Source organism: Cyprinus carpio, chromosome B21 (genome assembly GCF_018340385.1).
Source record: "Cyprinus carpio isolate SPL01 chromosome B21, ASM1834038v1, whole genome shotgun sequence".
NCBI classification, from domain to species: Eukaryota; Metazoa; Chordata; class Actinopteri; order Cypriniformes; family Cyprinidae; genus Cyprinus; species Cyprinus carpio.
In genome coordinates this window covers 3,500,061-3,524,602 of record NC_056617.1, presented here as the reverse complement: position 1 = coordinate 3,524,602, position 24,542 = coordinate 3,500,061, and the positions used below count along the sequence as shown (strand labels likewise).

Below are 24,542 nucleotides of genomic sequence, written 5' to 3'. Positions count from 1 at the left end.
GCAGCACACGGTGAGACACATAGGAGACCGTTGACAATGGAATTGTTGAATAAAGTCATTATTTCTGTTTCTTCGCTTACAAAAAGTGTTCCTGTCGCTTCATATAACCCAGATTGTACGTCTGATGGCAGATGGAGTATCCTGACGACGTTCCGAAGTCGAACAAAGCTTTTCCGGGTTTGGAACGACATGGGGGTAGTTAAGTGATTAATGACAAAATTTTCATTTTGGGGTGGAGTATCCCTTTAAGGAAAGACTATCAGAAATGACTGGTTAAAAAGACAAGCCTTAAGGGTGGTGGTACCATGGTACAGATGGTGACACTGTCGTATGTCAAGATATGCAATGGTACTGTTTGATTAACATCTATGTACCAAGTACTTGTATAAATTTTAAATGAGGGGAAAAATAGACATATGATATGATTTAGTGGATCTCTAACATATGCGGCATATCAAGAATAATAGTGGGACACCTGCAAAATCAATTTGTGCAGTGATTTTCACTATATGAAAAAAAATAAAAAAGAAAAAAAATCCAAAATGTAAATAATAATAATAAAAAAAAAAGGAACTTCTTTTAATTTCCTGTCTACAAAAAGTGCATCTGTACAAAACAAAGTCCTCTTCATACACTTTTGTAAAACTGGTCACACAAAAGATAAAACTCAAGGGAAAAAGCTACAGTAGCAGGTCGATCTCTCAGTCTCCAGGTCTCTGGCTTGTATACTTCAACTGTACAAATTCAAACTTAACTCTCATTATCAACTAAAACACAACATGACATTTTATACTTGAAATGAAAATGTAAAGCGGTTCTGTTCTTGGCCTTCTTTAACTCCTCCTCCAGAATAATACTGACTATAATCAAAGTTACCTGAAAAAAAAAACAGTCAGCTCAATCAAAAATAATCCAGTTTGTTATCCAATAATCCAGAATGTTAAAAGTCAGTATAAAACAACCAGTGAAACACAAACAGCACTGCATTCATGCACAACACACTGACACACCGAACCCATCCCTGCAAAAATCTTTAAATCAGTGTTACATTCAAATAAGTGACAAACTATACAGTCTCAAACACCAAAAAATGGTTATTTTTGAGCAAGTGCAGTTTTTGCATCAATATATATTTTTTGGAGATAAGCACAAGGTCCAAAAACCCAAAACCCGTTGTACGGAACAAAACATCCCTCTTCATGCATAAAATAGTCCTTTAAATGTTCCTTTTTGCAGCAACATGCGCTTAGAAAGAGATTAGGTAAGCAGTAAGCACTGCCATCAAACTAATTTGTTAAGCTAATTGTTAAGCCAATGCCTGAGAAAAAGACGTTTAACGATGACCCTTGTACATAGTGGGGTTCTCAAAACATGGAGAAGAGGACATGAAGAAAAATCTCTCCCTTAATGCAATGCTGTGAAACTTTAATGACATAAAACCAGGGATAATTCATTTATCTCCTGTGTCGTCTTGATGGTGAAGAACTGCTGTGTTTTGAAGAGTATCTGGAAGACTGGCCAGTACTTCTAGAGTCACCTTCATACGAATTAGCTCTGTTTGTTGAGTGGCGGGACTCCGGTAAGCCCCGCCTATCTCTGTCTGGTCCCTGTTCTCTGATTGGCCGGCGCTCTGCGAAACGTGGGTCTGTGGGCCTGTCGGTCATCCGTGGGTTATTAGGGCATTCCAAGGGTATTAGCCGTGGCATAGGCGCATTGCTCATGTCATGTTGAGGGCGGGGCGCAGGGGCGGGGTCTGTTTCCACAGGTGCATGCGTCACAGGTGAGGTCACAGTGCTTGGTATCCCGATTGGGGGATAAGAGAGACTGCGGGTTGGCGTCTCTCGTTCTGGTTTAAGAATCTGCCTGGCGTCCCTTTCAAAATCTTTTTGCATAGTTTTGATGATAGTTTTACGTTTCCTGGCGTCCTCAATCAATGCTCCCCAATCACTTTGTTCCTGCAGAAATGCATCATTAAAAGCACTTAGAAATACACAACAGCAACTCTTGTGGTGGGTCGAGACAAACAAATGTAGAAATGTGCATGTTACCCTGAGTGTGCGTATATGTCCCAGTATAAAGAGACTAAATCTGGCTCTGGTGATGGTTACATTCATTCTCTGCCGATTTCCAACAAATTAAAAAGTAAGAAGCAATGCAATATTTGAACCAGAAACTTGAACATTCTAGATGATTGATATATAGGCTGTGTACACTTACCCAATGGAGCCCGTTTCACTGCTGGCTCTCACACAAGACACAATGATGCAGTCCATTTCTCTGCCCTGAAAGCCATCGACAGTATCCACATCAACCCTAAAACACAATTACACGTTATTCAACTGTACATACACAAAGTATATACACACTACCGGTCAAAAAGGATTGGAATATTATGATTTTATAATGTATATATGTTTTTTTTTTTTTCTAAATAAGTCTTATGTTCACCAGGGCTGCATTCATTTGATGAAAAATACAGTTAATACTACAAATTAAAAGAACTGTTTTCTAGGTGAATAAATTGTAAAATGTAATTTATTTCCTGCAGTGTAAAGCTGCATTTTTAGCATCACATCATCCTTCAAAATCATTCAAATAAGCTGATTTGCGGCACATTTATCAATAAAAGTTATTACTATAAACTTCGCAAAGATAATAAAATGTTAATATTTTGTGTTAGTATTAAATTTCATATTTTTGTAAAAACGCTGGTGTGACATTGAAGACCATATTAATGGCTGCTGACAAATTGCATGACAGGAATAAGTTACAAAAACAGTCCATTTAAAATTGTAATATTTGAGAAAAAAACAAAAACAAGTATCAAATAAATGCAGACTTAAAAAAAAAAAAAAAAAAAAAAAAAAAAAAAAAAAAAAAAATCTCTAACCATTTGATAGGTAGTTATCACATTATTTTTAAAAAAAAATCATGGTTCAAAAATAGAACCATAGATACAAAAGTTCAATTTTAATTATTATTTCTTATGGCAATCTGCAATAAAGTTATTTTTAGAAGTCTCTTTTTAAAGAAAGGTTATGAAAAACTTCAAGTAAAGTTGCACACTGAGCACTCACTGAAGTTGCTTGTTGTCAATGCCTGAACCCCTGATGGCTTCCAGTATGCGTTGTTTCTGGGCGTTATAGGGCGTGATGACGCCCACTCGCACGGACTGCTTCTCACCCAGCAGCTTCAACAGCAGCAAGACCAGCTTGACTTCTTTGTGATTGGAAAATGAACTGACCAGTGGAGAAACACAATAAATGAACTGTTCAGACACTAGTAAAAAAAAGTTGTCCACCATCCCACCCACATCCTCCATTTCTTACTCTCTCTCCTTCTTCTCTATCCCATCCGTCACGTCGAACACTTTGTAGGGCTTGAAGGGCCAGCTGAGGGAACAGCGCTTCTGAGCGGTCTCACTGAGGGACAAAAGGCCACAAATCAGAAGTCCATATTTATACTTGATGACCTTGGGTGCAAATGTAAATTTTTTTGCCACACCTCACAATGCAGATGAATTACTAGCTTAAAACACTCTGAATATTTAAATATATACATTCTTCCCAATAATTGGCATGGATAAATTTTTTGCACAACTAAATTGTACTTTTGTGACTGTTAGAACAAGACTGTATTAACACAGAACTCACAGACAAAACATATAAAAAAACAAAAAAAAACAAAAAACAAGCAGCATTAGCATGAAATTATTTAACAGAATGCAGTGTTAAAATTCAAGGCCTAGTCACACCAAGAGAGAATATTTGCTCCATCTTTTCAACTAACCTGTGTTAGTTTAAAATCATTTATATGCCATTTTAGTTTTTGTTAAAATTTAATTCGATTTGATGTTTATAATTTAAATTTTCTTTTTTGTGTTTTAATTTAAATTATTTTAGTACTTCAAATTAAACTTAATGAAAACAACAAAAGTTATTGCAGAAAGTGGAAACTAGCCAATTTATTTTATTTCAAGATACAATTTTTTTTGCTTTTTTTAAATAGTTTTAATTTATGATAATTCTGCTGCAAAACAAGATAAAACACCAGAAAAGTACACCTCTATTATTGCCATATATACCATCAACTAAATATTCGTATAAATCTCACCATCACTGAATAGAGCTGGGTTCTGTCAATGACTTTACAGGTTGCATAATCATATCACAGTTGGATTGTGACTGAAACTGCATCAAAAGTGCGAGTCTTTCCTGTAGCACACTTCACCTTTCATAAAGCACATGAACAACTGAAGTGCTTTTTCGCATGGCTAGTTGAATACACCTTTCATCTGCGATTTATGATGCATTTTCATTTTATTCTCGGTATGAATAGACCTTCACAGATAAGTGGGAGTCAATCAGTGTCAGTGGAATATGTTTCTTGAGATTTGCAGACCATGGTTTAGTTTGCAGTTAGCAGCTCGCTATGTTGAGCACTCACCACACGCACGGTCCTCTCAGTGACCTTAATTCAGACTCAGTCATAGTTGTCTGCTCCTGATCATACTGCCTGCACTGCCCCTGCCTACACATCATAAACATGAGGAGTCTGACTGCAGAACACGGTCTTCTCTCTCCCTCTCTACAAGTGTAAACATTCCAAACAAACAAGGAGCTGGGTGCGTACCAGTCATCCTTAAGAGCGCTGTTGTAGATGTACTTGGAGGGGAATTCACAGATTTCCGGGTGCATGCGGTACTGTTCGCTGAGCAGGAGGATGGGAGAGAGTTGTGGGTTTGACTGACAAACACTTTTGCATAACCTTGCCATAAAAGACTGGTCAAAGCCAAACTCCTTTGCTTTCTGTTAAAACACACAATAAATAAAATTCAAATCATGCACAAAACGACTGATAATTTTTTTTTTCTGTCACTTATATTTAACCCTTATGTTGTTCTGAAAACCCCTTCAACTAATTTGGTGTGTGGCGTGTCAAAATGACTGGACTACAAAAAATATAAATAAATAAAATAAAAATAAAAATAAAAATAAAAATAAATATAAATATAAATCCCTCATTGTGCTATATTATTACCAAATATTAAATGAAATATTTTTTTTTACATCAATTGTATTCGTTTTGGGCACAGACTGATCATAGGCCTCAATTATCGGAGCTTATGCATATCTGTATTCAAATCAACTTCCAATATAACACACACACACACACACACACACACACACATACATACATACATACATACATACATACATATATATATATATATTAGGGCTGTCAAATGATTAATCACGATTAATCACATCCAAAATAAAAGTTTTGTTTACATAATATATGTGTGTATACTGTGTATATTTATTATGTATATATAAATACACACACATGCATGTATATATTTAAGAAGAATATGTTATGTTTATATATTAAATATATTTATATATAAATATAAAATATAAGAATATAAATATATAAATGTATATACATGTAAATATTTTCTAAATATATAATTTATGTGTGTGTATTTATATATACATAATAAATATACCCTGTACACATACATATATTATGTAAACAAAACTTTTATTTTGGATGTGATTAATCGTGATTAATCATTTGACAGCCCTAATATATATATATATATATATATATATATATATATATATATATATATATATATATTATATATTATATATATATATATATATAAATACATTTAAACCAAATTTTATGTAATTTTGCAATGTTCACTCAAAAACAGAGGTGTATAAGCTCAGATCAATGAGGCCTTCGACCAATCAGTTCCAAAAAGAAATACAAAACCTGTGCTAATTGAAAGAAAACAAGCAAATAAAAATATTGAATCCATTATTTGACGAAATAAAATAAAAATCAAATAATAACAATAATAATACATTTGTAGGCTGGTCATCTGACCTGGAATCCTTAAATGTATGATTACACTGTAACAGGGACACCTTAAAATAAAGTGTAACAAAAAAAAAAAAAAAAAAAAAAAAAAAAAAAGATTAATTATTTTTAGGAATTTGTTATAACCTGTGCAAGTATAACAATAGTAATTTTGTCCATTAACTAGTATTTTCAGGGGGAAAAATAAAAACACTGAATGACCAGGACACATAAGGGTTAATGCCATAATTTACAACACAAATCTAAAAAGACACAGAAAATCCTAACCATTTATGTGTTTAAATTTGCATGCTTGTAATACAAATGCTCTATGACTAATATGGTGGGTTACCTGAGAGACAACTGTTGGTGGAAGCTGGTTGGGATCACCAACAAGGATTACAACAGGACTTCGGTACAGCATGGGGATCAGAGTCTCAGTTTCTTTAGCCTGACTAGCCTACAAAAGTGCAGGGACAAACAAAGAGGCTTTGAAATATGGTTGTTAGAGTACTAACATGAAGTAGTTTTCTTTCATCGTGTTGTCTTTTGCACAAACAGTAAGCAGAGATTCAATTCATCGAAAAATTATAAGTGCACTTTTAATTGTACAACTTTTGTATTCAATCAAATAAAAACACATTTCACGGAATAACGAAATATTAGAGATTTTGGTACCTCATCAATGATGACGCAGCTAAATGGTTCATGTCCGAGACGACGGAAGGCATTCTCGAGGACAATACTTCCACTGGTGCTGAGCGTGCAGCAGATCACATGAGCGTTTTGAAGCACAACAGCTTGACTCTCCTGTCGCCTGATGCGACACTAAGAAAGAGACAAGAGTTATGTTTGTTTGTGGGAGTTTTATAAGTATTGTGAAACACGAATGTGTGCAAATGTGACCGTTTACCTCTTTAATCTGCCGACCCAGTCCTTCTCTCTCTTTCAGAAGCTGCATCTTCTGCTCCATCAATGTCTTGAACTGTCAACCAACACAAAGTTAATACGACACAGCATTAAAACAAAACTAAATGTAATATCTATATTCTGTCTTTTAGAAACTTGTGTGGAAGATGCATTACCTCAAAAGAATCCTTATTGGCTTTTGCACATTGCTGGGAGAGATTTTCAATAATTTGTTCCAGTTGCTCCTTCCGCCTGTGTATGTCAGCTTCTGCAGTTTGCTGAGCTCGCTCTACACACAAACACCTTATACATTAACACCACATGCACATGCATTAACTATTGAAACGTAAATGCATGAATTTCTCTCACGTGCTCTAGCTTTAGTCTGGTGGTCGAGGCTGAAAAGTTTTAGTGACTTTGAGATGGTCCTTTCATTTCCCAATCGTACCAGGTTTATGTCACCGCAGTTACCTGTACACAAAAGTGTTGTGAGAAACATGCTCTAATATGACAATATATGGCATGCATGCATGCTTTTTAAGTTGTCAATGTGTGCGCAAGCACGCAACCTTGAGGTGCGTTGATGTTTCTGCATTTCTCTTTAAAGATCAAAATGACTTTCTTCATCAGACTGTCGATGGCAGCATTAGAGGGAGCACAGAGAAGAACTCGTGTCCGTCGAGACTTGGAGTGAAGGTTCCCCGAAGGAGCAGCACTGTTAGTACCCTGACCAGATAACCACAAACAAAACACACTCAGCTGCAGTTGCAGATTAAGGTGTCCTTGAGAGCATGCACAGTAGGCAGGAATAGATACATTCGGACTAAAAAAATAAATAAATAAATACCGAAGATAGTAGTTTGTACAACAGGCCACCAATTGTTTTACTCTTCCCGGTTCCTGGAGGACCATGAATAAGGAGAAATTTTGGAGTCTTCTTCTTTCTCTTTATCATGGCAAGACCACAAGCTATTGCTCTTGACTGGTCCCTGTTGAACTCCTGGAATGCAAGGACAGGAAAAAAGGAAGCAAGGAAGGAAGGAAGCAAGGAAGGAAGGGAGCAAGCAAGGAAGGAAGCAAGCAAGGAAGGAAGCAAGCAAGCAAGGAAGGAAGGAAGGAAGGGAGCAAGCAAGCAAGGAAGGAAGCAAGCAAGGACGGAAGGAAGGAAGGAAGGAAGGAAGGGAGCAAGCAAGCAAGGAAGGAAGGACGGAAGGGAGCAAGAAAGGAAGCAAGGAAGGGAGCAAGCAAGGAAGGAAGGACGGAAGGGAGCAAGAAAGGAAGCAAGGAAGGAAGGGAGCAAGCAAGGAAGGGAGCAAGCAAGGAAGGAAGGAAGAGAGCAAGCAAGGAAGGAAGGAAGAGAGCAAGCAAGCAAGGAAGGAAGAGAGCAAGCAAGCAAGGAAGGGAGCAAGCAAGGAAGGAAGGAAGGAAGGAAGGGAGCAAGGAAGGAAGCAAGGAAGGAAGCAAGGAAGGAAGCAAGGAAGGAAGGAAGGAAGGAAGGAAGGGAGCAAGCAAGGAAGGAAGGAAGGAAGGGAGCAAGGAAGGAAGGAAGGAAGGAAGAAGAGGGAAAGGAAGGGAAGGAAGGAAGGAAGGGAGCAAGGAAGGAAGGAAGGAAGGAAGGAAGGGAGCAAGGAAGGAAGCAAGGAAGGAAGGAAGGGAGCAAGGAAGGAAGCAAGGAAGGAAGGAAGGAAGCAAGGAAGGAAGGAAGGAAGCAAGCAAGCAAGGAAGGGAGCAAGCAAGGAAGGAAGGAAGGGAGCAAGGAAGGAAGCAAGGAAGGAAGGAAGGGAGCAAGGAAGGAAGGAAGGAAGAAAGGAAGAAAGAAAAGGAGGAAGGAAGGAAGGAAGAAAGAAAAGGAGGAAGGAAGGAAAGAAAGAAAGAAAGAAAGAGGAGCAAGGAAGGAAGGAAGGAAGGAAGCAAGGAAGGAAGGAAGAAAGGAAGGAAGCAAGGAAGGAAGCAAGGGAGCAAGGAAGGAAGGAAGGGAGCAAGGAAGGAAGGAAGGAAGGAAGGAAGGGAGCAAGGAAGCAAGGAAGGAAGGGAGCAAGGAAGCAAGGAAGGAAGGGAGCAAGGAAGCAAGGAAGGAAGGAAGAAAGAGCCAGAGGAAGAACAATCAAAAGAGTACAGGAAAGAAAGGGGCAAAATTATAACGTGGGATCAAAATCAGGTTCATTTATTGGACTTAAACATTCATCCCACAAAAGTTCCTCTAACTCACACATGAACAAGAATAGTTGTCTAGAATTGTATTTTGTCCCAAAACATATACTACAAGTAGGTGAATTTGGAAAAAATGCTTATAGCTACGCACTGCACATTTGTTTTGCACCCCTTATCTGACAAGCCCAGTTTCCTGGAACTCTCTGCTCAAGTAGTAATGATTTGATTCAGGTGTATTAAAAAAAAAAAAAGGAGACATACAAAATGTGCAATGCTGTAAAGTCCCTTGGACCAGGATTAGGAAAAACTGCTTCAGATAAACCCAAACTCACTGGTGAATCCAGGTCCGGTGGGCTATCCAGAGTGTGTGTGAAATGAGATGCATTTGGAGCAAGAAGAGGTCGCAACATTGGTCCACTCCGCAGCAAACACAGTGCACTGAACTCCCGGAATATGCTGACCAATGATCCAATAACTTCACAGAGCACAGGTTGGGAACTCCCCGAAGATATATTACTACGTGTCTGAATCGTCAAGTTTAGAATTGGCCTGGAACCTGAGGAGGGACAGAGTAATGAGACGGTGGACATAAACATACACAATCCTTATTAATGACAGCACAAGTCACACACCTGAACCTCTGTTGGAAACACTGGACCGAGACACATAGCCAAAATGAGGATGTGGTTCATGGAAGTTAGGTTCATCGTGGGCATATGACCCAGTGTTGTCAGGCAACCAAAGTAGCACAAGATCATCTTCTTTTGGGTACAGTTGTTTTATATCAGTCTCCTGAGAAATGTTTGCTACAAAAAAAAAAAAGGAAAACTTTATGAAATGGTTTAAAAAGGATACTCCCCAACTGTAACAATTAAAGATTTTAACTGTATCAGAATACACTTTACTGAACATCAGAAGGTAAACTGCCAAACATAGCTGGACTTACCTGTGAAGCTGGCACTAGCTGTGCGATTGCTGTATTCTATACCCTGGACTGTTAGGTTAAGCTTAACTCTGCCCTCTCTGAGCCATTCACTCGCCATCTGTATAAATTGTAATTAGTTAACCTTAACACTGGTACTAAATGTCCACTTACTATCCTTGTAATAGAAGCAGGACAAAAACAAATTACAGGGATAGTTCACCCAAAAATGGAAATTCTGTCATTAATTACTCACCCTCAAACCTGCAAGACATTAATTTATCTTCAGAACACAAATTAAGAGATTTTTGATTAAATTCGAGAGCTTTCTGACTCTGCATAGACAGCAACGCAAAGGACATGTTCAAGGCACAGGAAGGTTGTAAGAACATCTTTAAAATAGCCCATATGACAACATTATTTTGAAGCTACGAGAATACTTTGTGCAAAAAGAAGAAGAAAAAAACATTTTCTCTGTGTCAGTCTTCACTAGAGTATCATAACGCATGCGTGTGGTGCTGCTGACGCAGAAGCTAGCATTCTGACGTAGAACACACATGCATGGGTTGTGGTACTCTCACGAACGCACATCGAAGACCAACACAGAACAGAAGAAAATGTTGAATAAAGCCATTATTTTTGATTTCTTCATGCACATAAACGTATACTCATATTCTTTATACAATTAAGGTTGAACCACTGATGCCACATGGACTATTTTAACAATGTCCTTACTACCTTTCTGGGCCTTGAACATGTCAGTATTGTTGCTGTCTGTCTATGCAGGGTCAGAAAGCTCTTGGATTTCATCAAAAATATCCTAATTTGTGTTCTGAAGATGAACTAAAGCATTACAAAAACAAAACAACATTAAAATAATCAATCAATAACAAAATTTAAATTTTGGGGGGAAAAACTAACCCTTTAATTGTATAAGACTCAGTCCTAATTACATCCAAGTATTTAGCCATTACAGAAATAAGATGTAGTCCCACCTCTTCAAATGCATTAATTAGCAGCAGGGGGTACAAGGTGTTGAAGTACTCCAGGTAGCTAGAAAACTGAACTGGCACTTTCTTCAGCGGTAGATGGCACAGATCATGTGGACTCCCAGATGCTTTGTAATTGTCAAGCATCCTATATTCCCATTTAAGGATTGCTTGGGTCAAGACTGAAAGGTCAAACGTCGAGCTCTGATCAGTCGCGGGTACTGGTTTGTTAACTGGAGTCTCAGGTCTTTGGTATACCTTGTAAGATGGTGGCTCCGAGGTGGAGCTTATTTTAGAACTAGTGACCAACTTGGGGCATAAGGAGAGTGTTGTGAAGGAAGTGGCTTTGGGAGTTGTGGAGGATGGAGAGGTTGAAATGTTTTCGGAGGTGGCATTGCTGGGGGCAGTCGGGGAATCTTCGCTTTCAACCCGCAGCAGGAGGAGGCTTAGCTCCTTTTTCCATTTCAAGGACAAGCGAGGCACTGCGGGAGCTAGGGGTGTATATTTTTGTGGTAGAAGGTTTGGCCTTTTTCTGAGACATAGGTGACATGCCAGGCTTCAAGAACAAATGATCATCATTTCCACCAATAGGAGTCTGAATAGGTTTAGGTGTCAAGGTTGGCCCTGGGGTATCTGACTCACTATCGGTGTCAATGTCCATGTCTATAGGATCTCTCTGGGTAAGAAAGAGTTCATCACCATTTTCTTCCTCAAACTGCTCCATTTGAGAGCACAGTTCCATGTCGGTGGGTTCCATCTGAGTGAGGAACATCCATTCATCATCATCCTCCTGAGCAGGTTTTTCTTTTTCCATGTTGACATCAGCAGTCTCACTGGCTTGGAAGTACTTGGATTGTACTATCTTATTATTTCCAGCCCCATCACCTGCAGAATTGGTTCCTGATGCAGAATTTTCATTATCCTGCTGATGGTCAGGATCCAGCTGAGGACAGTGAAAGAAATCACCAGCCTCGCTGCTTGCAACTGTAGGTTCCGGCAAGTGCACTTCACCTGGCTGATTGATATTTGCTGGTTTGGGAGCTGATGTTGTGATGGCTCCTGTTGCTGGCTTCTGATTGGCCTGCTTCTCACGGCTTTGCCTGAAAAACTGAATATCTTGTGAACCCAGAAGTTTCTTGTTGCCTTTTACAATACGTTTCTGTGGAGAAGTCTTAGTGCCTCGACGCACTCGCCTTGTCTTCTGTTGTGGTTCCACTTGCACTTTTTGGCCATGGCACCTCAGTTTAGCAACACAATCCAGGGAGCGCTGAGAAAGTTCAAATGCTTTCCTTTCCTTCTTTTTTAATCCCAAACGCTCTGCTTTTGATTCTGGCTCAACAACCTTACGCACCTTCTTTGGAGGAACAATCGCAGGGGTATGACTTGAACTGGGGGCAGAAAAATAAGGAGAGGAAACAGAGCTGCAGGATGGAGAGGAAGATGAGGATGGAGTAGTTGAAGAGGAAGGTTCCTCTACGTCCTGAGGTTTTGAGCTGCGTTTCCAGGGGTGGCGTCTGCTTTGAGCAAGGGCATCAATTATCAATGGCTTTTTAGGCTGTTTCTTATCAGATGAAGTTGTTTTTGTGCTTTTAACCGGTTTTGGTTTGACAAATTTATCCCAGCTTTCTGCAGTACTGGATGCTTTGGACAAAGACAATGCACATGAATCCACTGACTCTTGTGGCTGCTGCTGCTCTCTGATATTATCTTCTGCTTGCTGACAGGTCCTCTCAATGTCCTCATCTGGAATTAGTTCGGTCTCTGAACTTGGAGACGCTTCACGAGGAGCTTCATCCACCTGTGGTTTGAGTAGTTGGTCTGATTTGGACTTCTTCGTCAAGTCTGACGCATCAAAATCGGAATCACCCCAGGCAGACGCCACATATTGCTGGGTCTCAAATTCAAAGACCTGTGATTCACTGAGATCATCATAATCACGACTGGGGCTCTCAGGCAGGACACAAACTTCTGGAGAACTCAGGATGTCATTTGGCCTTTCATCATTATCAGAATCATCACAATAGAAAACAATTTCACATTACCCCACAATTTCCTTCCAATCAACCATGGACCTGTTACGAGTTTCACCAACACCACTACTTTCAAATTCGCTAGATCTAAAATAAAACATGACACTTTATATAATATAAAATAAGAACCAGTTTGATATCAAGGGGTTCATCGTCATCCTCCTCATCCTCCTCCTCAGCAGTTCCAAAACCACATTCCTCTTTAGCTGGTTTTAAGGACTCACTAGGCTTTTGTTTAGCAATGGCTTTGATCTTTGACAATTTCTGGCTATCATTTAATCTGGATCGAATTTCCTGCACTTTACCCATATCTGGTTTAATACGTTCCAACTGAACAAATGGACTCTGCTTTGAAATTGACACTGGGTCAAGGGGTTCCTTCTTAGCCTTTATGATAACCTCAAGACCGCTGCACAAATCCTCATCCAAGTTCCAATTTCCATAATTCCAAATTGACTCCTCTTTGATAAAACCAGATTCATCTCCTGCTCTGCTTGGACCTGCCTCCTGGTGCTCATGTCGTTGCTGATTTAGGGTTGGCACAGAATTTCTGGAAATAACTGTGTTTGTAGCTGCCTCCACTGATGGTGCACATGGTGGTGGAACAACAGAGAGTGGAGAAGCAGATCTTTCTGGCATCGACCGGACAACTCTTAACAGACACTTCTGAAGCTCATCAGATTCAGAACGTGTTAGATCCCATCGTTTGTTTGTAACTCCACGCAACTGCTTGTTAAGCAAATTCAAAAAAAGGGTCGCACTTGGGACAGATCTCCTTATCCCTTCTTTCAGCAGCAGTCGAATCAGTTTCATGCAGCCAGCAATTATGGCACCAATGCCTCCTCCAGATGCAGGCAGTCTTCCAACTATCCCAACGTTGCATGAGGTTGAACTGACTCCATGAATCCCACCCATCCTGTCTGGTGGTCCATGTGTTTCATCCGACAGTATGACGCACAAGACAATCTCTCCCACCCACTTTTGGGCACAGCGAGAAAGTATTCCCATTCGCCCTTCAGTAGAGTGTAGCTCAACAATTTGAATAAGGATACGAGTGAAAAACTCGGTCACTTTATCGCACACACTTGTCTGTCCAGTTAGTGCGTGTCGATTTTCTCGTATCTTATCACAAAGATAGTGGATGACTTCACTAATATAGGAAGCGTTGAGCTCTGGAAGTTCCATTATGGAACGAACAAATGGAATGAACCACAGAAAAGTGCTTCCATATACACGCATGCTCTGGCCCATTTCAGAATCAAGCACGGTGACCAGGGACTGCATATCCTCATAGAAAATAAACATACACCAAAAACAAAAGAAGGAAGACAAACAAAATACCCACCTTCTACCAAAAAAACATTAAAGCAAAGACTACCAAGAGTGCAAAAAAAAAAAGAGTGCAGGAAATGTTTGTTGCATAAAGAGAATGCAGTGTCAAAACAGAAGTCTTACTTGGTTAGGTTTTTTTGAGGCATAACAGTCGTACACATAACATGACTTCATCACACCAAATCTCCACCATAATCAGGTTCCACTAAAAACAACACAATGGATTTCAAAAAAAAATAAATTCAAAAAATAACTTCTCACCAAACCTTACATTACTAAGCACTTTCTGTCATCAAAGGTTCCACCAAACATGGCATTTCTCAGCAGCCATTTACGGTCCAAATGGCACCACTTGAACCAATTGCCTGGTCAAATAATTCACGCAGGTTCACTGAATCAGAAATTAAAAATCACTGTTAAAGGTGCTGCATTTTGCAGCTATTATAGATGTAATCTTTAATAACCAGAAGCAATGCATATGAAACTTCTTGTTTGTTTGTTTTTAATTAAGGATCTGTGGGAATAGTGCTAAATTTTAATTATGTTTTTAAATTTGCAGCTGTCATGGCTTCTGCCATCCCTGTGAAAAAATCCCTCCCAATGTCTTGGAGTTTTAATGCCAGAAGATGGATACACTGCATAGGCCTATATGCCACTATTGTTTATCCATTTTTTGCCCCACCCTATATGTTCTCACATGATAACAGCTGTAGTGGAAAAAATCATCTGCATGACTTCTGGCTGACCATATATGCTTATGAAATATAGTGTATGCATATGTTTTCTTAGAATTGCTGTGCGGAGACAGCGGGAAAAGAGTTTGGGGCCTAGGAGTAAGATGTATGGGTGACAGAAGATCTATAGAGCCATGTTAGGTATAGAAGGGAGACAACTGGGAGACACACAGGCGTCTAAGGATGACCTGGGAGGTCATCTAGGCCTTAAATATGGAAGAACCAATTTTCAAGAGAATGATATAGTGTTGTGTTTATGACTTTGTTGTTATCTATGGAAAAGTACAGCTGCTAAGAGTTTGTAACTTTGACTGGGGAAAAGAGATATAAAGCGGAGGACTGCCCTCCCTTCCTTGTCACACTCTGCAGCGACCTGTGTTTCTGTATGACTGTCTGACCTTCTTTATAAAGAATAAAAACTTACTTTCTGATTATAAGTTTGAGAGTGAGCCTGTCTCTTATGCTGATGAGAGTTGGTTTAATTTTGCCACAACACAGCACAAAAGAGGCCTTAGTTTATCACGTCGACACAAGATCACCACGTTTCTCTTAATGGCAGCTCATCACATGAGCACACACCGTTAAATACATGACTATATAGTAGTAGAATAGAATAGTAGAACAACAAAGCACCTCACTGCATTTGAAAATAAGTAGTGATTGCCTTTTGTTGAGTCATGTTTATGGCAGAGCCATAATGAGAAGCATTGCAATGAGTGTAATGGCTGCATTATTGAATTACTGCATTTTTCCTATGCAATGGCTACAGTTCAGCATGGCATCAAATCTTTTCAATAAATTTAAGATTTTCTTACCCCATGGTTTTTTTCCGGATGTTCCTTAATTCCGCAACATAGCTGGCAGCTCCGGTGATTGTCTGGAATGCTGTATTAGGGTCAACCTGACCCCATATCTTAGAACCAAGTCGGTCCAGAATTACCATAAAACAGTGGAGGGCTGGCCAGAATGGGTCAGAAGCTGGGTTATCCTCTGAAATCACAAGTGGACCACTTTTAATCCATTGTATCTCATCACATCATGAAAAGCTCATGATGACATACCATTTTCCAACCCATCCATTGTGCTGAGTATGCAAAGCGGGATGTTAAACTGTCCCATGAACAGAGAGTCCATTGCCTCCGCACTGAGCTGCGTTAGTAACATACAGATACCTGTAGGGCACAAAAGAGATTAACCTCAAAAAGGTGACATCACACTCACCAAGGGATGAACAATGAGAACTATTTGCCAATTCCAGGTCAAACTGACACCACATTCTATTCAAGTGCAATACATCAAGTTTCCAGATTAACATGCACCAGAATAGGGCACTGTGCAACACTTATTTTACAGTAGGTAGACACTAGAGCAACCCATCAAGCCCCCTGAATTTTAATCCCATTCCTTTCTTTCAAAGATCCAGTTTCTATATTAATTCTTTCCCTGCCACTGATTGAATTTTATGGCAATCCATTTTTTTTTCTTCTTCACTGGTAGGGGTGCTATGAAGCATCTAAATAAAATGGCAAATATAAATGGTCAAACCCATTTAGAGGTACCATGCAAACTTCGGGGTGTTGAAAAAAAAAAAATGCTGGCAGAGAAACAGAAACCTAACAGCAGGAATGACTGCTGTCTAGCAAGAGCGAGACAAACCGAAATATAGATAAAAAAAATGGAAAAGTAACAAAAGGAACGGACATCATAAAGAGGATTTCGAGAAAACGAATAAACAGACCTAGCCAGCAGTTCTTCTTGTTTTGCGAGTCATAGAGGTGAGAGGGGAGCATTTGTATAGCGCCCCCTGCATAAGACTCTGGCTCCAAATCTGGAAAGTCCAAAGATATTCCAAGCTCAATGACATAAAACATGCAAAAGAAAATCTCTTGAAGGTCATAGTAGGAGTCCCTATCCACACTCTTCATCGTCTTTGCTGTATCAATTGCCCAACGGCGCACCTGAAGTGGAAAGGTAGAATAAGAACAATTAATTACCAAAAGAGGACCATCTTAACATGAAATGGCTTTCTGACAGAATTACCTGCTCGTTGGGATGAACAAGAAGCAGATATATTCCTTGATACTTCTCAAACACAGTCAAAGACTGCTTCATATCCTGCAACTTACACAAGGCCTTTACCACCAAATCACCTGTAGAGAAAGATAATATGGTACTCATCACATTTGTTATTATAAGCTTTGGTTCCGATTGGAAAATGGTGGCATTCTGCCAAATATTTTTGTATGGGAGTTAAAATATATAATCAAGTACCATCTGCGTTGGATGTTCCAATAACAGACTCCACATTATTTTCCATGTTGTTAAAATAAAAGCAACTCTACATTAAGAAATAACGTCAAATCAATCTGTGCATTTCTACCACTGAATTCAATTTCCCTCAATAGAAAATAAACTCAAATCAAATAACAATCAATCTATATATATAAATAACACCAAAAAACAGAGGGCTAAGAATATAACAGAAGAAAATATAAATGGACTCCCCTAAGCTTTCCAACAGAAGATTTATATAGCTGGACAAAAAAGCTGAGATGCCAGTTCCATTGATATCAAAAATCTCCAAGTCATAAAATACACATAATACAAAAGATTTAGAGAATAAAACAATCCATTCAATGTACACATACCACACATTAGCACACATATCATTCAAATAAAAAATTGCATTTGTGGGATTATTTGCCTGCAGTGCCAACATTCATCATATTTATGACCCTTCAAGGTTTTAATAATCTTCATGCAAAAGTGTCTTCACACATTCTGACCCTAGATGAACAATATTTCATCAGTTCAAAATGTCTTCCATAAAATTTAATCAGAATTTTAACCAGCGAGAAACGGAGACGGTCTTAGGTTGGATATGGGAACGTGACTTACACAGATCACGGTAGCAAAGCAGGTACGGATACTTCAGAACTTCAAACAGCGAGAAACGGAGACGGTCGTGGAATTCTACAGGCGACATCTTCGACACCGGCTCCTCGTGATCATCTTCGACGATAAAGATATCGTCCTCCTCCAGCTCCTTGTCCAGAACAGTTTCCAACAAATGCACGAGTCGAGCCTTTTCCATTTCCCACAAATGCTGCAAGAAAGCAAGAATTAGTGTCTGGACACAAGCAAGCTCAAAGTACACACCATTTACGCATTTAGCAGATGCTTTTATCCAACACAAATTACAAGAACAAAAGCAATTAGTCAAAGAGCTAACAATCTTTATAATAAGCAATGCCAGTTTAATTAGACAACTAGATTAGAAAGTAAGCTAGAGAAGAGACATGCAGAGAAGAAACATGGTGAAAACACCAAGGTCTTCTGTTCTTCAGAAAATGCATAAGCCGAATCGAACTTATTTCACTTATTTACATACACTTAAAGGGATACTCCACCCCAAAACTAAAACATACACTTAAAGGGATACTCCACCCCAAAATGAAAATTGTGTCATTAATCATTTACCCCCATGTCGTTCCAAACCCGCATAAGCTCCATTCGTCTTCGGAACACAATTTAAGATATTTTGGATGAAAACCTGGAGGCTTGAGACCGAAGAAAACAAAAATAACAACTTTTTTTTTTTAATAATTCCCTTTTCAACGGTCAATTAACCCAGATTGTCTGATGGCAGATGGAGTATTCTGATGACGACTTTCATACCTTTTATGGACCTTGACACTGCTATTTACTTGGCAGTCTATGGGACAGTCACAGGCCTCCAGGTTTTTATCCAAAATATCATAAATTGTGTTCCAAAGATGAACGAATCTTTTATGGGTTTGGAAGGAAATGGGAGTAAGTGATTAATGACCAAATTTTCATTTTGGCGTGGAGTATCCCTTTAAGCATTTCAAATTAAGCACATATGGCATGCATTTCTGTGCAAGTTTGTTGTGATCTGAACAACTTGGACGTCTGGAAGTGTGTGATCCTCAGCCATTTAGTGTGTGAGGCCCAGGGTTTCCTCTTTAACCATACACAAACTCAGCAAATGCATTATGCCTAGTTAAAATCTGTTTGCAGTCACTACCTCAGTTACTCCTTTGGTTCACATGGCCTTCAACATTCTTTTGATTAAAAAAATAAAAAAAGTGCAAAATAGACTGAATAAATCACTTTGTGATACAATTTAATGGTTTTTACAGACTAGATGGCAGTCTGCCATCCTTACAAAGGGAACAAGAGAGTAAATTACTGAGTTGACTGTGACTGAAGAATTAGGGAGCACTGGTGAGTTAAAGGAGGAGAACAACTAGAAAGAAATCATTGCTTAAAAAAATGTAAGTGTAAATTGCAAGCAAGATGGTCAGATGTTCCGCGGCTGCAAGAATTTCAAATTTGTTGTCTCCAACAATAAAGTCAGATTTTAGATTAGATTTTGATCTTTATTTTGGTGTATTGCAAATTAAAATATTCATACAGCAAAATATAATGGAGGCCATCAAATTTTAGTGAAAATTCATCAAAATCGCTGGTGGTGGCTGGCAACTTTTTTCAAAAATGCTGGTGGAAAAAGAGTTAAAATAACAATAGTACAATAACTTGATACACAAATGGCTATATTCACAGCGATTATACTTAAATCATATTTTGCTTAAAAAAAATCATCTACATACAGTATGTAGTACGAGTTAAGTCTGCTCTGTTCTTTTCAGCTCACACCTCAGTAAGAAAGTATCCAGTTGTAATTGCTGTGCAACTGCATTTATACCACCTCCGAGCCGTATTAAACAATCTGTGTACTGTACAGTCTTCAGAAAGCACTTGTTACACCTTTATAGTGTGGCTTTGGAAGACTTTTGCTCAGAGTGTTTGCGTACCTTGTGCAGATGAGGGACCTTGTCTCTGGCTCGATGATACTCCACCACACACTCCAGACAGCAGCCGAGGTCTTCATTCAGAGACTCCATCTCTCTCCGAGACAGCTCCCCTGAGCTGTAGCGACGCAGCATGGCGACTATCGCTGCATCACCCTCCGCCTCCAGGGAGGTGGTGCACCACAGACACTTCTCCATCACGATCACCTGTGCACACACAGATACGGACAGCTTAATAATAACACGTTCTTAAAGCCTCCATGTGATTCTACAGCACTTCTCTCCTCATTCTCCAAAATGCCTTTAAGCATCTTTTAGCAGCTTAATGCTCATGTTGAGTACACAAATACAATATATTCTTAATCACAGATTTCAAAAGCAACTGGATATTTCAAAATATCTTCCTTTGCCTTCATATAAAGAAACACTCATGCAGGTTTGGAACAGTTGAGGGCGAGTCAATGACAATTCATTTTTAGGGTGAACCATCTCTTTAAGAGATCGTCAGAGTTCGTCGGTCAGTCAGGCCATCTGATCATTCTGATTGGCTGTTCAGCTGGCGAACCAGTGCACGAGAAAAAACGCAGAACGGACATGCTACTTGACCGTCGGGTGTCGAGCGTCAGCTTGGTGTATCTCGGCTACTTTGGACACAGGCATTGCCGATGTGAGCCGACCCCGTAGTCTGCTTTTGTTCCCACAAATTCGTCGGCTTGGTGTATTCCGGGCTTGAGAAAGATTGTAAATATACATTCAAATCTAATTTGTTCCTGTAATCAAAGCTGAATTTTCAGCATCATTACTCCAGTCTTCAGTGTCACATGATCCTTCAGAAATCATTCTAATATACTGATTTATTATCAGTGCTGGAAACTGTTGCACTGCTTAATGTTTTTTTTGGAACCTGTGATACTTTTTTCAGGATTCTTTGATGAATAAAAAGTTAAAAAGAACAGCATTTATTCACACTAATCTTTTCTAACGATATAAGTCTTTGCTATCACTTTTTTATCAATTTAACACGTCCTTGCTGAATAAAGGTATTAAATGGGTCATATGACGTTGCTAAAAAGAACATTATTTTGTGTATTTGGTGCAATGCAATGTGTTTATGTGGTTAAAAGAAGAGCATATATTTAAAATAGAAATCTTTTCTAACAATATACACTACCGTTCAAAAGTTTGGGGTCAGTAACTTTTTCTTCTTTCTTTTTTTGAAAGAAATTAAAGGGGTAATATGATGCAATTTTAATTTGTTCTTTCTCTTTGGAGTGTTACAAGCTCTTGGTGCATAAAGAAGATCTGTAAAGATGCAAAGACTAAAGTCTCAAATCCAAAGAGATATTCTTTATCAAAGATAAGAGTCAACCACACACCCCTGAAACAGCTCGTTCTAACACGCCCCCATAGGGCTGGGCGATATATCTAACGATATGATCATGCGCATCTAGTCAGTAAAGCCGGTTCCCTGTACGCAATATCGGGTTCATTATCGCAGATGTATCGCCTTCGATAATGAACGCGATATTGCGTAGCTTGTCAGTGAACTATGGCTCTGTCTATTAAATGCCGCTCCATTTGAAAGCAGGTGATGGCGATTTAGCGCTAATCAGGGAACCGGCTTTACTGACTAGATGCGCATGATTATATCGTTAGATATATCGCCCAGCCCTACGCCCCCACATCTTTACATCATTATGTGGGAAGATTCGCATAACGCCGCCCAAATGTTCAAAAAAAAAAAAAAAAAAAAAGGTGTAACTTTTATTCTCTCTGTTGCTGAGGCTGCCATGTTGTGGAGTCGCTGTGTATTTCATTGAAGGGAAACTTTGTTTGGCCTTCCAAAAGAGGACACAACTAGAAATCAGTGGTTAAGTTGTATTTCAACACTGTTCCAGAACAGTTCAACCCAAATATTCAGATGTGTGCAGCACATTTTATGGAGGATGAGGACAGTTTCCTGAAACAGTAGCCTACAATGCGTCTGTGGCACAAAGGCTGTTTCTATAAAGTTGGGCAGTTCAAACTTTGCAAGGAGAGTCTGGTGCTTCTGACTCACAGCCTGCAGGTAAATTTTTTTTTATATTTAAATAATTTGCCAATGAGGATTCAAACGCGAGTTTTCAGCAGTAGAGTGGCGCTTGTTGTTTGTTGTTTCTCAAATCACAAACGCAGACATGGTTTTATGTTTACACAGCGCGATACGCAACACAACACGTAAAAACACAGTATAAGTCATTATAATCAGTAATTATGTCCCCAATGGATGCAACAAATGCCTCATTTGGGTTTTATTTGTTTTGTCTCGTCTAGTGATGTCCGGATCGAGAACAAATCTTTCTATTTAACCGGATCTTCTTAGTGAACCGGTCGAACCAGTCACCAAATCACACTGAATCGTTTGAAACGTTTCGTGTCTCCAGTACGTACTAATCCACAAATAACTTAAGTTATTCGGCTTGTAAACGTGTCTGACACTCCCTCTGACATGAAATAAACCAATATCCCAAGTTATTCAGTTACTCCTAACAGTACACTGACTGAACTGTTAAAAGAAAGCGATGATGGGATGTACACGAGCAGAGCAGCTGGACTGGGAGACCGCATCACAGTATGGTAAGAGGCGTAACATTTCCGTCACACGCTTGAGGCATTCGGCCAATCACAACACACTGGATAGCTGGCCAATCAGAGCACACCTCGCTTTTCAGACCGATGAGCTTTGTCAAAATCGACAGGGCATAGAGGAGAAACTATAAATGTACATTATATGGAAAATAATGTGTTTTTTAGACCTTAAACCACATAAACACATTGCATTACACCAAATACACAAAATCATGTTCTTTTTAGCAACGTCATACGACCCCTTTAATACCTTTATTCAGCAAGGATGTGTTAAATTGATAAAAAGTGATAGCAAAGACTTATATCGTCAGAAAAGATTAGTGTGAATAAATGCTGTTCTTTTTAACTTTTTATTCATCAAAGAATCCTGAAAAAAAAGTATCACAGGTTCCAAAAAAACATTTGTTGCCAATAAAGATAAGTTTTACAGATCCCAAACTTTTAAACGGTAGTGTATGTGTGTATTATATATATATATATATATATATATATATATATATATACATACATATACACACACATACACAGTATACTGTATACATATATAAGAAAGAGAGAAAGAAAGAGAGAGAGAAGAGAGAGAAAGACAGTGAGAAAGAAAGAGACAGACAGACAGACAGAAAGAAGTTAATCTAACAGATCAAGAGCAGAGCTAGGAAAAATAAATACATATTTTTAAAAAAATGAGTAATCGAATAAATCGGAGCATAAAAATATTTTAAACGAATCAAAGTACACTAAGCATAAGGGCAGTTTTGGCCTAATGATTAGATTGGGTCTTGTAATCTGAAGGTTGCAGCTTGGCAGGGTCTTGTAACCCAAAGGTCACGGGTTCAAGTCTCGGTACAATGTTTGTGAGGCGAGTGAATGAACAGTGCTCTCTTCCACACTCAATACCACACTGAGCTGCTCTGAAGCACACGAGCAAGACCCCCAAAATGCTCCTCGCATGCCACAGCAAATGGCTGCCCACTTCCCCAGGTGTCAGTTTACAGTAATGTGTGTGTGTGTGTGTGTGTGTGTGTGATAAGACAAAAGTGTTCCCACACAGTGGAAATCTGTATCTAATAAGTATACAAACCATGGTCAAGGATATGCCTGTTCTGCAGCCTCCATTGTATGTTTGTACAAAGATTATATTATGCATACAGCATAACAAGGGTGTATAATGATCATAGCGTTCAGCTGCAAGTACATATTGTTTTCTTTAAGAACCTCTATTGTTGTTTTTTTTAAATGATGAGAAACTGTATTTCTGGTGGCTCTGGAAATCCTTTGGTTGTCTTGAATCATATGAACAGAAGAAACGAAACTTATCAGATTGCGCCGTGGGCGATTTCGTTTCTGATTTGCACAAACTAAAACCATCCCAGAGTCAAGAGACAACATGCACTCACTGACCGACCTTAACAATAATATATCACTTAATTACACAAATGTTTCTACTGTCCACGCTATCAAGAAAGTATAAGCTCAAGTGCGTAAGAGAACTGACAAATTTCCATTAAAAACAAATCACATTAACACAGACAAAACAGAGCATTTACTTTTTAACTCTAGGCCTCACAAATAAAAAAAAACACTGAGGTCCTGCAGGAGGAAGAGCGAAGCTCGTTTGTAACGTTACACACAAAAACAAATGTAAACATGAGACATAGATTCAGACGCAACCAAAAAAACAACAACAAACGAGTTACCCGCGAAGCTCCAACGGAGGAAACTTTGAGTCTTTTAGCGCTGTTTCATCTCTAATTCACACTGACACGGTTGTAAATACCTTAGGTCCACTCAACAGTGTGCTCTACATGGTCTCTTTCGCTCGGTTCTGCTCTCCACTGAGAACACGCCAGCCGCCAAGTCGCGCTGTGGTGACGTAATGCTGGGGGCGGGTCTGTCCAATGCGCCTGCGCAGCAGCACAGCGCGGGATCGGCGAAATATAAAGGGCTTGCGTTAAGACTGTATAAAAACAAGTTAAGACATGTGACTAAAACTGCGCAATAACGCGCAGGAGGAAGATTATTATACAGTAATTGTTCAAGGAGTAGCTTATGGAGCATATAATTTAACAAAAATATTTAAACTTGAATTGTGTAAATTAGAATTATTGACAAGTGTCATTTAAATAAACAGAATATTATGT

At 39.0% G+C, this 24,542-nt stretch overlaps 1 protein-coding gene across 1 annotated transcript; it reads right to left on the bottom strand.

Annotated features, from left to right (window-relative positions):
• Positions 1-218: 218 nt before the first annotated feature.
• On the bottom strand, positions 219-24,285 carry setx (senataxin). Its single transcript, XM_042747832.1, is given in 27 exon segments — positions 219-1,955; positions 2,049-2,135; positions 2,217-2,318; positions 3,077-3,239; positions 3,330-3,422; positions 4,633-4,808; positions 6,224-6,331; positions 6,550-6,699; positions 6,785-6,856; positions 6,957-7,069; positions 7,150-7,251; positions 7,350-7,506; positions 7,628-7,780; positions 9,264-9,487; positions 9,564-9,737; positions 9,878-9,974; positions 10,849-11,183; positions 11,186-11,269; positions 11,272-12,868; positions 13,002-14,220; positions 15,754-15,928; positions 16,000-16,110; positions 16,677-16,896; positions 16,979-17,088; positions 17,837-18,044; positions 19,777-19,980; positions 24,099-24,285. Coding segments are annotated over 26 exon segments (6,726 nt in total). The 5' UTR covers positions 19,972-19,980; positions 24,099-24,285; the 3' UTR covers positions 219-1,454.
• Positions 24,286-24,542: the final 257 nt, after the last annotated feature.